We start from the raw sequence: 19015 nt of genomic DNA, 5'->3' as shown, positions 1-19015 counted from the left end.
AGGTGTAGCCCATTCACTGTAATCTATCTTTGTAATGACACCACTGTCGACTAACTTGTTCAGTTCCTTTTCAACTTTTTGTTTCAACGAATACGCCACGGGACGTGCTTTGCAAAACTTGGGTTGTGCACTTTCCTTCAGTTTCAATGACGCTTTGATTCCTTTAACGGTTCCCATGTCATCCTTGAAAACCTGTCCATGTTTTCCCAAGATCTCAGATAACTTATGTTTTGTCCCTTTGGAACATGTGCCTGAAACTTTACTTGTTGCAACTGACAAAGATTTGATAGAAGGCCAATCCAAGGTAATGTGAGCTAACCATTCTCGGCCAAATAGCGATGGCCCATCTTTTTGAACAACATATAGGTTAAGTTCCTTCCTTTGATTTCCATATGTAACTGGTACACGTGCTACACCTTTGGGTTTTAACACCTCCTCTGTGTATGTACGTAAACGCAAATGTGTTTTTTTTAGACTGTCGACTTTGTCAGGAAAATGTTCACGAAATTTCCTTTCTGACATAACGGATACTGCAGCTCCAGTGTCCAACTCCATCCGGATTTTCCTGTTATGAATGATAGGCTCCAAAATAATGGCATTCAGGTGTGTATTGTCCAAGGAATTCACATGCAAAGTGGCTACGAGACTCTCGTTAAAGTCATCACTGTAATTACTATTCTCGGCTTCTAGACTGTTGACAGCTCTATTTCTGCACACTTTCTTGCAATGGCCAATTTTTTTGCATTTGTAGCATTGTTCATCTTTAAAGTAACAGTCCTTAGGGTGATGACGCGTACTATGACACCGAAAGCATTTCAGCCCCTTCGACTTTTCTTGTGTCACACCACGTCCTTGACCTTTCGGATGAGATGTGCCCTGCTTAGGTCCTCCGGATCCCTTACGTTTCACATTAATCTTGTTAACGCCTAGGCCTACATGCTTAGCTTGCAATTCGGTGGCATCACGTGACGCTGTCTCCATAGCTTGTGATATCTGTACCGCTATTTCCAACGTGAGATCTTTCTCCGCTAATAATTTGTTTTGTATGGCCTCACTGCGAAGTCCACAGACTAGGCGATCACGAATCGACTCACTCAAGTTTTGTTTAAAGTCACAATGTTCTGATAATTTTCGCAATTGTGCGAGGTAATCACGGATACTCTCTCCCTCACGTTGATCCCTCTTGTAAAATCTGAATCTCTCAGATATAACTACGGGTTTAGGGTTCAAGTGGTCACTGAGTGTTTTAATGAGTTCAGCATACTCACATTCACTTGGCTTTTTAGGCGCAGTCAAGCCTCTTAAGAGCTGATAGGTTGGGCCTCCCACCAAACTCAATAGCGCGGGAACTTTCTTCTCGACTTTCACCTCGTTGCACAGAAAATACTGTTCCAGTCTTTCACTATATGAATCCCACGTTTCCACATGGCTATCATATACCTCGATTCGTCCGATAACTGATTTGGCCATCCTCGTCGCCAATATGTTATGTCTGCTCGGCAGAACAGGGTTGACTCGGTCAACAACAGCAGAAATCAAACAACGTGGTATCTGCCATTTTAGGAACTACTTTATTATTGTGTATTCATGCGCATGTCAATACTAATATAAGAACCACGCATTATTCCGGAGTTACATATTCAAATTATAGTTCATAACAGCACTAGTGTTATATGTTTATTTCAAATAGTTTAAACAGATATGAACATCCTTAATTTATCAAAGTTGTAGTTTCAATCTGTATGATTTATGGTAGTATTTTTATCAATAAGTGAAGTGGATCATTAGTAAAATGAGAGTTTTCAATGTGCATATCTATAAAACAACACAAACATATTATTTATGTTCAACAATTTTGAAAAATCAAAACCAATAATAAAACAATGAAATCAATCATAATTCAGAAAATGATCAATAAGCCAATCATTTCATTAGTTCCGTATACTTTTTTTGGTGTGTACTAGTACATATGCTAGGAAGGGAAAAAAATTATTTAATCAATAAACTGATCAATAGATATTCAATGAAATCAATCAGATTGGTGGTAGTTCGTGATTATTTTAATGTGAACATTCACAAAATAACAGAAACATATCATTCATGTTCAACAATTTTTTAAAAAAGAAAACCAATAATAAATCAATGAAATCAATCATAATTCTGGAAAAAAAAAATCAATATGCCAATTGTTTCATTAGTTGTGCAATTTGTTTATGAAGGGAAAAGAAAATGATTTGACCAATAAACTAATGAATAGATATTCGATAAAATTAATCAGATTGGTGGTTGTTCATGATTATTTTAAAAGTGCACATTTACAAAACAACAGAAACATATCATTTATCTGCTATGACTTTGAAAAACTAAAACCAATAATAAATCAATGAATTCAATCGAAATTTTAAATAAAAAATTTTTGTTTTGGTTGAGGCCAAATTTTTTTTTAGCGGCCAAATTTGAGGCCGGGCCAACTTTTGAGGCCAGGCCAAAATTTGGGATGGAGCATAATTAGAGGCCAAAATTGGGGCCAGGCCAATTTTGAGGCCAGGCCAGGCCAATGGGACCAGGCCAGGCTTTATAGTATGCCTTTTAAAAATACTAATATTCCCAAGGCCTATGGATTCTAGAAAAAAATATGCGTGTTTTGAATAATTCAACGAAATACCAAGCTTGTTCCCGCCCTGGGGTTAGAAGCTCTACCCTGGGGATCATGAAATTTACAATTTTGGTAGAGGATTTCTGCTTTACACCACTATGCATTTAGTTTTTCTTACACGTGCGGTTGTAGAGAAGATATTTGAAAATTGGTCAATTTGTGGCAGTTTTTGCCTCGTACATAAGACCTCAGGGGTACAGGAATCCTAAAATTTATAATGTATGTCTCTCTTATTCTAATAATGCTTCACATCAAATTTGAAAAGAATTGGAATAGTAGTTATCAAGAAGAAGTTAAAAATGTTCAATTATTAACGACAACTAATATGGCTCTTATTTCGAAACTGACATAGTGCAGTAGAGTAAACTAGTAGAAGGTGACCTGAATTTTTATCTTTTTTTTTCAGGCAAAAGTATAACAACTTTGTTTTTATAAGGCAGTTTATTTAAGACATTGATAGAATGGGGAAATATCAAGATTCTTGTGGAAATGTGAATTCATGGCGAAATACGTTAGTTACAACCCCCCTTTTGATCCGGTTCTCCTCCCCAATGCCGAATACTTGCCGACGCCCTTGCCTAAGACGATGTAGCAGTCAGCTTCTTTCAATCACTGGTACCAGATAACTCAGTTGATAAAGGGCCTGACTAGAAATAAAAGATAAAATAGCACTCGACTAGAGTTTCATGGTTCCTGGGTGTGATGTTCATAGCGTTTGTCCATTTCTGTTTCCCTATAAAGGGGGTGATGCCTTATTTAATCAAGCTCTTGTTAAAATGCCCTGAGAAAATGGCATAATCGAACTTTTGCTGAATAGATCAAAATCTGTAAGTTTATCTAGTTTAATGTACCAATATAATGTAAATTACGATAAAATAGACTGCTGTTAATCAATGCTAACTAGTTATCATCTCCCTTTAGGTTCAGAGATGTCGTCAGTAGTAATCGGTAATCGATAAAGCAAGATCATATGTACTAGTATAACGAACAGTGATCATCTAACAACCCAACGTTATGATAAACGGGATTAGTCAAAAGCAAATACAGCTTATAGACATAGTATACATTGTAATAAATCTATAAAAAAAAAACCATATAAAGGTCAAGAAAGAATAGAAATTGTGCTTATAAATTGGTATTTCTAATTTCAAAGGAATTCTTAATAAATTTACCCAAGTTACTTAAATCCTTTACATTCAGTGTCGATAAAAGTTGAATTAATTTAAAGATATGATAATACTTTTTCAAAAATTTGATTCTTAAATGACTGTAATAGGTACACTTAAAGAAAAAATGAAACTTATATTCTACATCTAAGGTACATAAAGGACACAGACGTCTTTCTAAAGGAACATTTTTGTATCTACCGGTTTCAATAACTAACCAGTGAGACGATAATCTTAACTTACATATAAACTTTTTATACTGCATAGGAATTCTTTTAGTTAAGTAGGATTAAGTAAAATGGTCAATCAAATGTTTATAAATTCTACATTTTGAGGAAGAGTTGATTTCAGAAAGTATTGTTTGTTTACAATTATCAAAAATACGTTGCTTAGCAACTGCAAACATGTCTTGTGGCTTCAAAGTACATTGATTTAACCATAGGTTCATCAATCCAACATTTGACAAAATACCTTTAACATTTACTACCCAATTTTTTACAGTTTTGTTTACTACTCATTTCATTACACATATAGTCATAACATGATTTCAAGATACAATTTTTTGTTGATAAAAGCTTTAACCAATATTTTAAAATTCGTAATTTTTCTCACACATTGCAATGGTAATATACCCAATTCACAATAAATCATTACATTAGGGGTAGCACTTTTCACACCCAGTATGCTTTTACAAAAATCCATGTGAACTTTTCCGATTTCAGCTTCTTCATCGTCCACTTCCCATATTTATGTAGCATTGCTTCCATTATCACCTTCATATGGTGTTTATATCTGTCAACTGATTCGATACGCAAGAGCTTGTTCTGTGTATGATCAGTTTTTAAATCGAGACAGGCTACTGACAAACAAGTTGATGGTGCAGGGCTCTCAACAGTCTCGTTTAAAGTCAGCATTTCGCAAATTCTATGGTCATTATAACGATCTAGTTTGCCAATACAACCTATCACTGGGTCAAATGCTGGCTGACTTGTTTCATAGCGATTGTTAGGCCGTTCTTGGCACACTAATTTTGACTACGAATAACTCCGTTTACCTGATCAAGATAAAGGGCACACGGCGGGTGTGATTGGTCGACAAGGGATGCTTACTCCTCCTAGGCACCTGATCCCACCTCTGGTATATCCAGGGGTCCATGTTTGCCCAACTCTCTATTTTGTATTGCTTGTTGGAGTTATGAGATTGATCACTGTTCGTTATATTCACCTTTCATTGATCGAAAAGCAGTTGGTGCTCAAATAAGATCAATAGCGAATTGGATTGAAAATGATGAAAAGAAATTCAGCATATTTGGGGGAAAGAGTTGTCAGTACCAAAATACGATCAAACAATTGTGCAATGAGAAAAATAAAGTTACACGTGAATATGATGATATTTTGAAAACCATGTGTGCCTTTTATGAAAAATTGAGAAGAAAACAGAAATTGTGAATTTAATGAATATTTACTAAGTTTGAAAATATTTTAAGTGATGATGACAAGAACATGTTAAACTGATTTCCAACTCTTGGTGAATGTACATCTATTTTATTTGATATGAAGGTGAAAATGGTTTAGATGGAATAACATCAGTTTTATAAGAAATTTTGGAACGAGTTAAAGTGACAATTTTTCATGCATCAACTATTCATATGGGAAAAAATCGCTTACCTATTGACAACGTTTACCTCTCATTTCATTATTATATACACTGTATAAAAAGTTGATAAAAGGCAACTGAATAATTATAGACCAATCAGCCTCACCAATACATATTGCAAGAATTTAGCGTTTGTGTTAGCAAGAAGATTGCAGAAAATATTGGATAATGTTATATTACAGTTTAACCGGTTGGGGGGGGGGGGGGGGTCAGACTATATGTCTGCCTTGTATCGTGGGACCAGATCTGCGTAGTAACAGACATCAGAGAGCTTAGTGCACTTCAAAATATACAGATATATGTGCAATGTATTTACAATAGGTCTAACTGACCTTCAGGAGAACTTAATACACTCCGAAATATACAAATATGCGCAACGTATATAAATGGGTCTGTCTGACCTTGACTATGGCTGTCAACTACAGGTTCACCTTCTCTCCACAGAGACCTAGTATTCGTGAGCCAAGTCTACAGAGCCTTACTGATACCTAGTACCTATGCAGAGGATACCAACACCTCTCGCATTCGCTAGGTACAAGGGGATACCAACATTTCTTCCAATCTATACTTCACAAGGATATCAACATCCTGTGCCCGCAACTCTGCCAAGGAGATACCAACACTCCTATTCATGGTGGTGAATCACGTGATCTATTACCCGGGAAAATGGCGATGAAAGTCAATACAAGGGGAAATTCAAACGAATAAGTAACACCTTTATCAATAACGAATTGTCACATAACTTATATCAACATTTGAAGGATTTTCTCAGGAACAAATCTATACTAAAATGGTAGTTCTACGTGCGACAGAAGCAGAGAACATTGCCACAGGTGGGTTTTTTTTTCAGTCGAAAAATTTCCGACCGCCAAAAAAAAAAAACTGTGTCATTTTCCCAGATAATAGGTCATGCGAAAGTCACGTGATTCGCCACCGTGCTATTACTCACACACTGACAGTTCCTCAGCCTCAATATAACAGTGATGTATAAGCTCCCTAACACTTATTCAGCGTTCATGATACTTATGTCCAGAGGATTCCCTCTCAGGCAGACGTTACACTGCTGGCAAGTCTTACGACTGCTTATTCAGATTCACAATGTAACACTCACAAGAAGCGTGCATTGTCTGCATCTTTAGCCTCTAGTGAAATCTAAGGTTATTGTTTGCATCTTTAGCCTCTAGTGAAATCTAAGGTTATTGTCTGCATGTATCTTTAGCCTCTAGTGAAATCTAAGGTTATTGTCTGCATGTATCTTTAGCCTCTAGTGAAATCTAAGGTTATTGTCTGCATGTATCTTTAGCCTCTAGTGAAATCTAAGGTTATTGTCTGCATGTATCTTTAGCCTCTAGTGAAATCTAAGGTTATTGTCTGCATGCATCTTTAGCCTCTAGTGAAATCTAAGGTTATTGTCTGCATGCATCTTTAGCCTCTAGTGAAATCTAAGGTTATTGTCTGCATGCATCTTTAGCCTCTAGTGAAATCTAAGGTTATTGTCTGCATGCATCTTTAGCCTCTAGTGAAATCTAAGGTTATTGTCTGCATGTATCTTTAGCCTCTAGTGAAATCTAAGGTTATTGTCTGCATGTATCTTTAGCCTCTAGTGAAATCTAAGGTTATTGTCTGCATGTATCTTTAGCCTCTAGTGAAATCTAAGGTTATTGTCTGCATGTATCTTTAGCCTCTAGTGAAATCTAAGGTTATTGTCTGCATGTATCTTTAGCCTCTAGTGAAATCTAAGGTTATTGTCTGCATGTATCTTTAGCCTCTAGTGAAATCTAAGGTTATTGTCTGCATGTATCTTTAGCCTCTAGTGAAATCTAAGGTTATTGTCTGCATGCATCTTTAGCCTCTAGTGAAATCTAAGGTTATTGTCTGCATGTATCTTTAGCCTCTAGTGAAATCTAAGGTTATTGTCTGCATGTATCTTTAGCCTCTAGTGAAATCTAAGGTTATTGTCTGCATGTATCTTTAGCCTCTAGTGAAATCTAAGGTTTCTTTTTTTCAATAGTTAACAAAAATACAACATTTTGCTTTACTTTCATGAATCGCCTAAACTCAAAAGATATATACACGTATATACAATAATAATTCTTGCGAGACGAAATCACTGAAATATTAATTAGGAAATAAACTATACACATTTTACATAATCTGCCACCGATTCAAGGGGAAGCATATATAATACAACGAAATGGTATTTCCACACCACAAAAGGACCAGCCTGCCTATATACAAGGTCGATATGTTGGTTTGAATGCTAGACTTATTGTTGATATTTTTGATAATGTGAAAATGATAATGAAGAGACAATTTTACTTTTACTTGATTTCTAAAAGGCGCTCGATTCCGTCGAATGGGCACTTATGTTAAAAACACGGTCGAGTTCTTTAATTTTGGACAAGAATTCATCAAATGGATTTAAATCCGATACAAAAATTCTTTATTTAGACATAGAAAATAATAACCGGCTTTCAGAAAGATGTACATATTGATGCGGGACATCCATCAAGGGTGCCCGATCTCCGCGATAATTGTTTTGTTTGTTGCTGAAATGTTGTCAGTATTAGCTAGATTACGTCATAATGACGCAATACATTTTGGTATGAGTTACGAAGTAAAAATATCACAACATGTTGACGATTGTACATTGCCTCTGTAAAGCCAGCAATAAGTGAAATTAATACTTTTAACAAGTTCTCGGGTATGAAATTCAACTCTTCAAAACAGAGAGCATTTTAATTTTATTGGACTATCGAAGGGTCAAATTACAGATATAGATGATATTACTGTGAATGACACATGTGAAAAGGTATATATTTATAGGTTATAGACTTTGTATGGGAAAATATGACGACCGAGTTTTTCGGCGCGTAGACGGACCGAGCTTGCGAGGTCCGTTCGCGACAAAAAACGAGGTCGTCATATTTCCCATACAATGTCTATAACCTTTTTATTATATACTTTCAATTTCATTTAGAAAGTAACAATAATCTTATTTTTAACAATAACTTTATCGGTTTAACTGAGTAAAAGATGAAAAACATGAAAAATTTGAAAATTAACGGCGTAGAAATTTGATTGTGACGTAATGTTTGCGGGCCGGAATGTTTCCGGGCATATATCGTGTGATATATGCCCGCAAACTTTTAAAGAAAAAAGAAGAGATGAAATTGAAAGTATATAATAAATATATATATATATATATATATATAAAGCACAAACAAACAATTATAACACCCAACCTTACGTTTACCCCTAGGATCTAAACGATACATGTGATAATCAATTAATTAATATATAAAGCACTGAATAATCACAACTAGGTACTGAAAATTTCGCCCCAGCCCGGGGTCGAACCAGCGACGTACGGCACCCACCGCCTAGCAAGATTGTCAAACCAGTGCGCAAGTCCACTCGGCCACAACGACTTCCCTAGAAAGGAAGTTTTGTTATGCTCCTAAAGCGCTACTTATACACACTGATGCAATCTCACACAGTCGCTGTGTCATTCAGTGTTTAAGATATTTTATAAGGAGAGGAATATATATATATTGCGTGTGTGTGTCGAAAATCTCTTTGAATCATGGGAGAAAAAGAAGAAAATTGTCTATTTTGGGAAGGTGTGTCAAATTAACACTCTTGCTACATCAAAATTCATATGATTATGATAAATAAATTTATTTTGTAAAGCGTAAACTTCCTATTGCTCTAAACGCTATTTAAATAGCAATAAAATAAGTTGTATAAGAACAAATGACTAGTAGGTGAAGATAGGAATTAGTCCGTTATGGTTGCACAACATAGTAATCTTGACTTCTGAGTTCATCTGCACAGACTCTTTGTAATGAATTGCAAACAGATGAGATTTTAGTTTAGATGTAAAGATACAGAGACAAGCAGCAGTTCTGATATATGGTAGAGAATTCCACAGTTTAGGGCCAGCATCACTAAAGCTAGAGTTTGAATCACAGATGAATTGGTAGTAGTATATATCTACATGTACAGCATGTGTACTCGATTATCTAAAAGATCAAATATACATGTATATATAAATAAGATCAAATTATCAAAAAACTTCCTAATATTTTTTAATTTTATTTGGAACAAAAAGGATAATTAAAAGAAACACGATGGTTGGGAATATATCTGAAGATGGTATCAATTTAGTTTATACATGTATTGAACCCAAAATAAAATCATTGAAAGCAGCATGCATGGGTGGAGAAGCTATATTCCTCCAATACTAGTATAACAGATTTTTTGAATAGTTTTTGTATAGAAAGAGATATACATATCGATTATATATTTAAAATAAACGCTGCAGTTTTGAATGATTTTTTAACTCATAAGCAATTTTAACAATTTCTATACTGAAATATTTAAATATAATTTCAATTCATGTAACGGCTCCAAGAACACATTGATATGAAACTGTATGGTGTGTTACTAATAGAATCCTTCATTAGTACGAGTGTGAGATAGGGAAATTCCACCGAGGGGACAAGATTCGCAGTCTTGGACGAGGCTTTGCCGAGTCCTAGACAGTGAATCTTGTTCCAGAGGTGGAATTTCCCTATCCCACACGAGTAAATAATGAAGGATTATTTTTCTCACATTTTAACTACAGTTTAGTGCATAAAATTAGGAGCTTTCAGAAAATTTTAGATTATCAAAATCCTCATTTGAACTTCGATGCAAAAACTAATTAGATAGGCAGAAAGAGCATACCCGAAAATGGTTTACACTGTAAGTGTAAACTAAAAACCCCAAGGTTGTCCACCAAAAAGCTATACTACATTAAAATTTAAAGATAACAATGTAAAATATTTTTACTTCACTGTGTAACGTAAATCTTCACCGTGTAACGTAAATCATAGAAAATATATGACGTCACAATCAAATGACGTCGCAGCAGTGTGAGACAGAAAAATCTCACATGGCTGTCTCACATGGGTAAAGTCGATCTCACACTGGTGATAATGTGAGAAATGTATGTCAACCATTATGGATAATTGTGAAATAAACTTTCTCAATGTGAGTGAAATATTCTCGAGAGGGACATTAAGCAATATACAAATATATATTCAATACAAAGGAAAATGCGTATTTTTTGACAATTGAATAAAACGTAGTTTCAGATGTGGTTGATATTGTTGATGAAAATGGTATTAAACCCATTGAATGGTTTACGATAATCATAGAAGAAAAAGAAATACTTTATGTGAATACAAAATTATGTATGATGTTTATAGAAAGTTAGGAAAATTAGAATTTTCAGGATTTACCTTATCAAAACTTGCGCTTGAAACCCAGTTTTGAAATTATATCAATGAAAACATCTATTGAAATAATTGACATTTCATCGAAAATGATGTATACCATTTTCGTAACCAAAAAAAAAAAAAAAAAAAAAACCATCCTGTATCAATCCTTCTATAGACTTAGAACTTTAAATATTAATATATCCTCTTGGGGTCTCATTAACAAAAACAACACTGTAAATATGTATGAATTAGGGTAGCAGAATTTAATTTGAAATTACGCAATGATCTTCTATGTATCATGACTTTTCTGAGGCAAAATAAAGCCGAATCTGACATGCACAGTGTATGAATTACATAAGAAAACGTTGAAGACAATGAACATTTGATTTATTTTTGCGAAAATTAAAAACATACACTGTATATGGGAAATAACTTTAACGGTTGTCAAATTTGAAACACAGTCTTATTGGATTTTATGTTGAAAACAACCATGAATTGTCATTTTGAATAACTTGAATTCTACGATAGCAACATTTACTGTTATTTACATAAGATTTATATATTATTGTAAGATCAAAGAAATTGATTGATTGATTGGTGTTTTCCGCCACACTCAACAATTTTTCAGTTATCTGGTGGCGCCCAGTTTTTATTGGTGGAAGAGAGAACCCAGATACAATGTACCTGGGAAGAGACCAGTGACCTTCCGAAAGTAAACTGGGAAACTTTCTCACTTACCGACGCGAGCGGGATTCGAACCCGCGCCGACAGAGGTGAGAGGCGTTGTGATTGAAGAAAACACTGAATTTTTTTTTACCCATGTTAAAGCTTCTTCAAAGATGCACTCTCGTATACAAACGACTACAGAACGATTTAAATCGTATGTTTGATAGAATTAGTAATACATTGTGAATAAAATTATCATATACTGATCGATGTTTTCATGTTATCATACACCCGAATGTCTTGAACACTGTAATGGTGCATGTACAATGTAACTTGAAATATGAATAAATTATTTTAAAATTTTTGAAAGACCAACACTTACATTTTACGAGATAATTACTGATTTTGTTAATTACCAATGATCATGAAGTGTGATGGGTCTTGTTTATAGATATAAAAAGAAGAGAGCAAACCAGATCGAAAGAACTGGTAATTAAGTAATGAATGTTTAAATTATTCAGACTAATGTATATTGCCTTGGTAGGCGTTGAGATGCTACATAATACTTTCCCTTTAGTTGATATCATAGTGGGCTTTTCTACGTCTTACCATCATTGACTGTGAGGTTCCTGTCATATTCACCAAACTTGTATGACCTACAGCTGGGACAAGCTTGAAAGAGACATCTGTTAAAATCTTTCTCTCTGTAAGTTAGACAAATAAGTTCCGCCTTATCAAATGTAAATATATTAGATTTCTGTTCTGTAAGAAGGAGCGCACCACATATCCCTGTAGACGCAGCTTTGTGATGTCCTATTGTATTGTTTAAACACACACGCCCCAGTTTTTCTAGGATCTCCTCGAAAGATCGTTGTTGAACATTTTCCTTGGATGCCGAGGGTTGTATCAAAATGCCATAAAACACTACCCACACTGTAGAGAACCAGAAACTCATTTCCTCACATACAGTCTTCATGTGCTCTGTGGTTGAAGTCAAATTCAACTAATGAAAGAAACTTTGTCTGCCGCAGAAAGATCAATGTCATATTTAATGAATTATACGTCATACATCTGTGCGTTTTCTCTGAAACATAAAACAACACTACAATTTTGAAACCCATTAGTTTTCAATGCAAAGTTGAGGTGTGGTATGTTTCTCAAATTTCTGAATGAGTACTGAATAAAATGAAAATTTTAAGTATTCAGGGATGTTACACAGTAACGGTATGTAGTATCTAGATATGCACGGCAACGTTTCTAGAAAAACAAAAACACACTAAAAATCCTGAGCAAAATATGGATGTTATCAAATATTTAAATATTCTTTCAATTCCACGAATCATTTTCTGTACATATTTTCACAACATATAAAATATCAAATTACAGTTGAACATACATTGCACCTTGGTACTGGTATCTTTTCAAACAGCTGAATATCATCAATGATATTTGAAAGAAAGTATGAGAGAGATTGCAAGATTTGAATGATCAGATAGATAAGTTGATGTTACTTGGGTTTCAATAGTCTTATGGTTGTTATAATGATCTTATTCACAAATGCAACCTGTCGTTAGGTCGGATGCTGTTTGACGTGTGTCATACCAATTGTTAGGTCGTTCTCTACATACTGATCTTGACTAAGGATTACTCCGTTTACCGGATCAAAATAGAGGGCTCACGGAGGGTGTGACCGGTCAACAGGGTATGCTTACTCGTTCTAGCTAGGCACCTAATCCTACCTCTGGTGTTTCCAATGGTCCACCTTTGCCCATCTCTTAATTTTGTATTCTTTGTGGGATTTTTAAGATCGATCACTGTTCGTTATCTTCAATTTCATACTACACATTAAAGCAAATCACAGATTTATTCATTAAAGTCTATATAATCTTTCTGTGAATATGCTTTCTGTTATACATGAATATCAAGTCTTAGTTTTATGCCTGTATTCAAAGATAGACTTTCACATAATTAACTAACATTTGGACTTTGGATATATTGCGTTAATTGTATTTAGCAAACAGAATGGATTTTCTATCAAAATTTGAAAGGAATATTGAATTCATTGAACACAGAAATCTTCAGTAGAAAATGAGATTATTTTAGTCGGAATTATTCCAATCTATCATTAAGGCACTGCAGTTGTAATTCCTGTGTTAGTTTAAAGAGGTGCAACTTTGAAAGAGTTCTTTTATTACTTTGAACGTGTATTGTGTTGATATTGTGAAAGGGATTTCAGTTCCCATTTGCACTCATTTTATTGGAATTAAGCCACTGTATTTATTCTTTCTTTTCATGAATTAAATTGTACACATCCTTACAAGCACATTCAGTTTTTCAAATAAGTAAATAGATAGTAGTCTGGGATTAAATGGATTATAATTATTGAAATTATTCTACATTTTTGCTTTTAGCTTTCCTTAGAATTGTTTTCTGGACATGATTAAGTACTTTATGGATTATCATTTTATTATTCTTTGGTTTCTCACATTATCAACAGCTAGTGCGAGACCGACTTTACCCATTTGAAACAGCCATGCGGAATTTTTGTCTACACTGCTTCGACGTCATTGAATGTGACGACATATATTTTCTATGATTTATGTTACACGGTGAAGTAAACTATTTTGTACTGTTTTCTTTAAATTTTGAATTGAGATAGCTTTCTAGTGGATAACCTTGGGTTTTTCAGTGTAAAAAAAAATTGGATATGCTCTTTCTGTCTGTCAAATTAGTTTTTGCATTGTTCAAAAAAGGATTTTGATAATTTTGAATTTTCTCAATACTCCTGAATTTATGCACTAAAATGTGAGTAAAATGTGAGAAAAATAATCCTTTATTATTTACTCGCGTGGGGTAGGGAAATTCCACCCCTGGAAAAAGATTACTCCACAAGGCCTCGTCTTACACTGTAAATCTTGTACCCTTGGTAGAATTTCCCTATCCTACACTCGTACTACTGAAGGATTCTATTAGTCTTGCATAACATGTACACATATTATGCTTCCGAATACACTCTTTGATAATCATTGCATTGTATACCGTTTTGGGGTATATGAAAGGTAAAGATAATGAACAGTGATCAATCTCATAACTCCTATAAGCAACACAAAATAGAGTTTGGCAAACACGGACCCCCAGACACACCAGAGGTGGGACCAGGCGCCCAGGAGGAGCAAGCATCCCCTGCTGACCGTCCACACCCACCGTGAACTGCATATCCTGACCAGGAGAACGGAACCATCTGCAGTCAAAATCAGTGTGCCAAGAACGGTTTCACAATGGGTATGAAGCACGTCAGACAGCATTTGAGCCAATGACAGTCTGCATTGACAAACGAGATCGTTATAACGACCATATATTTGCGAAATGCTGACTTAAAACGAGACTGTTGAAACCCCTGCACCATCAACTTGTTTGTCAGTAGTCTAACTCGATTAAAAAACTGTACGCAGAACAAGCTCTTACGTATCGAATCAGTTGAGAGATAGAAACACCATATGCAGGCGATAATGGAATATTGCTACATAAATATCGGAAGTTGACTATGGAGAAGCTGAAATCATCCCGTTTGTCATAAAGTTGAGTTGTTGGTTTGCCCTTAGTATCTACTTTCAATAAAATATCTAAGTATGAAGCAGAAGTGGACGACTCTGCATGGTGTCTTTTATTTCGAGTTCACGGGAATATATCGAATCGACATATGAATGAAAGTTATTATTGTTAATAGATAAAACGTCGATATTTCTAAATGTCGAAAGTGATAAAGGCCACAGCTAGAAATTTTTCTTCTCGCATAGAAGTTTTTGAATGAATTCTGCTTCAAAAGCAGATTAACTAACAAATGATCACAATTCGTGCCGATGGGAATTCCAACAGATTGTTGGAAGAGCTGATCACCAAAGACCACGAAGATATTGTCAATGAGGAACTCCAGCATATTTTTTTAATTTCAACTTCAGAGTACTGGTGCATGGAATCAAGGTGGTGTTTAACAAAGTAATTTTTGGATGACTAATCACGAGATATGAATACTTGTGTTTTCCATTTTTGTTGAAGAAGCAACTGTCTATGATGTCAAAAAGTCTAGTCTTTAATTTATCGTGAGGAATAGTTGTGTAAAGTGTTGAAAAGTCATACGTTTTGATCTTGTTGATTTGAGAGAAGTTTTGCGATTTCAAGTTTACTAAAAGTTCTTTAGACTTATTTTTAGAATCCACATTTGATTTACACCACTTCTTGCATATGTAGTCGCACAGTAATCTTGAAGTTTCTTCTTCACAGCTGTTGATATTTTCGTGGGGAGTAAAGATAGGGGCTTGGTAGAGCATTTACTGGATCATTGCTCTTTGTTTGTAAGGGTTTTATGTAGTGTAGGAATCCAGTATAGGTACGGTAGCTTATATTCATTAGACCCATTGACTGGAATATTAAATGTGTCTAAAACTGAAGCATGGTTTTGAAGAATTTCATCTTTTGAGAGGGCAGTTGGAGCATAAGTACGATTACCAAAAGTGGAATTAATGCCAAGTTCGTTTAAAATACAGTTGTAATAATGAGCCTTAAAACAAAGACAATGTTGTTGCAAGCTTTGTCAGCTGGAACCAAAACATATTCCTCATGTAACTCATCTAACTCTTTTATCACTTCTGGTTTACTAAACACAGAAGGCAGATGGTACGTACTTTTGTTTTAATGCAAGGTGAAGATAACGAACAGTGATCAATCTCATAACTCCTACAAGCAATACAAAATAGATAGTTGGACTGTCTATTGTTTTGGCTACTGTTTACAGTATGATGTTTTATTGACTGTCTCTTGTTTTGGCTACTGTTTACAGTGTGACATTTTATTGACTGTGTATTGTTTTGGCTACTGTTTACAGTGTGACATTTTATTGACTATCTATTGTTTTGGCTACTGTTTACAGTGTGATATTTTATTGACTGTCTACTGTTTTGGCTACTGTTTACAGTGTGACATTTTATTGACTGTCTATTGTTTTGGCTACTGTTTACAGTGTGATATTTTATTGACTGTCTACTGTTTTGGCTACTGTTTACAGTGTGTAATTTTATTGACTGTCTATTGTTTTGGCTACTGTTTACAGTGTGACATTTTATTGACTGTCTATTGTTTTGGCTACTGTTTACAGTGTGTAATTTTATTAACTGTCTACTGTTTTGGCTACTGCTTACAGTGTGATATTTTATTGACTATCTCTTATTTTACCTACTATTTAGAGTATTCTATTGATTGCCTATTGTTTTGGACTATTCTCTATGCTATTTCGTTCACTTGGCCCCGCGTTCAAATTAAATGATATTCCTCAAAATTCTTTCATATGGTGTATACTTCCATAAAATGGTCATGATGTCTTCGTAAAAAGCTTTACTTATGTATAATACATATGTAAATAGAGTATAGTTTACGATAACGTTGTGCCATTTTGACGTTACTTTATGCGACGTCATAAACAAGAAAGCTATGTCATGAACTCAATATGAAAATAATCCAATTTATGTCGCCATATGCTCAAAGTTTTATTAAACAAATGTGCACTACGATTTTTATTTGAAAAGTTTAATTGATTTTTTCCGAAAGTTTTAATCAATTGTAGATGATTCGATGCGGCGGATGCTGTGATTTGAAGGACGATTAGTGTAATTGTATCTAAGAATTGTAGAGCAACCCATATATATTCATTCAATTTTAACCTTGTATTTACATTTGCATCCAGTTTGCATTGTTTTAATCTAAATTAAATGAATATCATATATGTACGTAGCGCGTTGTTACCTTCAGTTATTCTTTTGTGTATATGTACACTTTGTTCCTTTTTTTTCCGAGCGCACTAAATGTTTTCAGCGAAGGAACACGCACTAACCAATGCTACATTGGATTGTACATGTAGTAAAAAGAACAAGAAATTCATTCAGAATATATGTGAAAGAAATATTATAGAACGAACTTGAAAAGTTTGGGGTTTTTTAAATTCAACACACGACAATGGGACCGAATGTGAACCTTATAGGATGTGATAAGATTTACAAACAATGTGATAAGTTCTACACGAGAGATGACACTGACACCATGAAAAACCTAACAAAAAATAATCTTGTCGGTATTATATTCAATGTTGTAGCATATACACTTGCATCTATTTACACTCTTTATTTGAAAAAAAAAACCCATACAGGCTCCTGACAATTATCTTTGTATAACAAATCTTTCAATGCATTAGTATTTACGTAAAGGAAAAAAGTTTGAATCATAAATCATATTCATTGTCTCAAACCACGTCCGAAGTCCGCATGGGAGAGGAACGTATATTTTTAACCACCCCCCCCTCTACCTTTTGATACATGCCAATTTAGTCGGAGATATGAAAACAACCTTGGTTTCCCTGTCTAATAAATCATTCAACAATTCCTTTTCGGCCAGTTTCTAATGATGAATGAAGCAGAGACTGTCTATTAACAGTACCAAAGTAAATCACTATGACAGTGCATCAGCATATATAATGCCGTCAGTCAAAGATATTTATATTTTCCAGCAATTGTCAAAATAATGAAAGGTTTGAGATCTAATCAGTTTTTGACACTAAGTTTTTTCACTATACTAGTGAAAAGGACTACTAGAATCTATAATTTACTAGTCCTGCTGATTTGTGACTAGTCCGGCTGCTGAAAGTAGACGGCCGAGTCGCGATGCGACGAGGGGAAGAGTGCGGGAGGGGCTTGTCCCTTCTTAAAGAGGGTGGGGGTCCGGGAAAAAAAATCAAAATCTAGATGCAAATTGTTCATTTGAGACAAATAAATTAAAATTTTATGACCAAATCTAGCCTCTTTTTCCTGATTCTCTCATCAAACCATCATATTTATGCTTGAATATCATGAAGAATACGTCGATGTGTAGCATAGTACCGTATTTTGTCGAATATGATATGCATTTTTTTTTCAAGGATTTTTGGTGTGAGAAAGGGGTGCGCATTGTTTACCAAATAGTTTTTTTTCAGGTGAAACTCGGCGGTTAAGTAATGTTTTACTCGGAGACATATCGTATGCTTGTTCACCTAATCGATCTCAAGAAAATTATTACCGAACGTGAAATTGTAGAAAATGTTTTACTTAACAATATGTAAATAATTAAATTATTATAAAACAGCCAATTAAGCTTCATTCGATCTTACATTCATATTAGATATTCATCATCGTGCGAAAGTGCCATGATATCATCAGACCGTGACCATGACCAGCACGTGTTTTTCGAAGACATCGTTGTGTACAAGGACTTCGTCACTTGATTTTGTCAGACACCTATTCAGGTTACTTTCTGCATGCTGCACGATTTCCATGGATCTGGGAATATGCGATTTTCTTTTGTAGTACATGACACGCGACTGATGTACTTCATCTATCTAAATGCAGCGAAATTTCGGAGAGTTATGTTTGAATTCTTCATTTCACTACCGTCCCCAAATAATGGTAGTGTACGATTACAACACATTGAACAATTGTTTAATTCTATAACGTCGGCTATTTGAAGAAAATATCGAGTGTTCAAACTTTAATGCTACAAAATATCATGCTTTGCTAAAATTAATA

At 34.7% G+C, this 19015-nt stretch overlaps 1 protein-coding gene across 1 annotated transcript in view; it reads right to left on the bottom strand.

The window, feature by feature from the left end:
- Positions 1–12404, bottom strand: part of LOC130053990 (protein obstructor-E-like) — a 30751-nt gene extending 18347 nt beyond the window's left edge. Inside the window, exon 1 of the mRNA XM_056161955.1 lies at positions 12021–12404. Coding sequence (XP_056017930.1) covers positions 12021–12387 — 367 coding nt within the window. The 5' untranslated portion in view covers positions 12388–12404. The remainder of the gene's footprint in view (positions 1–12020) is intronic.
- Between the last annotated feature and the right edge of the window lie 6611 nt (positions 12405–19015).

Source organism: Ostrea edulis, chromosome 4, assembly GCF_947568905.1.
Source record: "Ostrea edulis chromosome 4, xbOstEdul1.1, whole genome shotgun sequence".
NCBI lineage: Eukaryota > Metazoa > Mollusca > Bivalvia > Ostreida > Ostreidae > Ostrea > Ostrea edulis.
The sequence above is the reverse complement of the archived record's forward strand: the minus strand, read 5'-3'. Positions and strand labels throughout refer to the sequence as shown.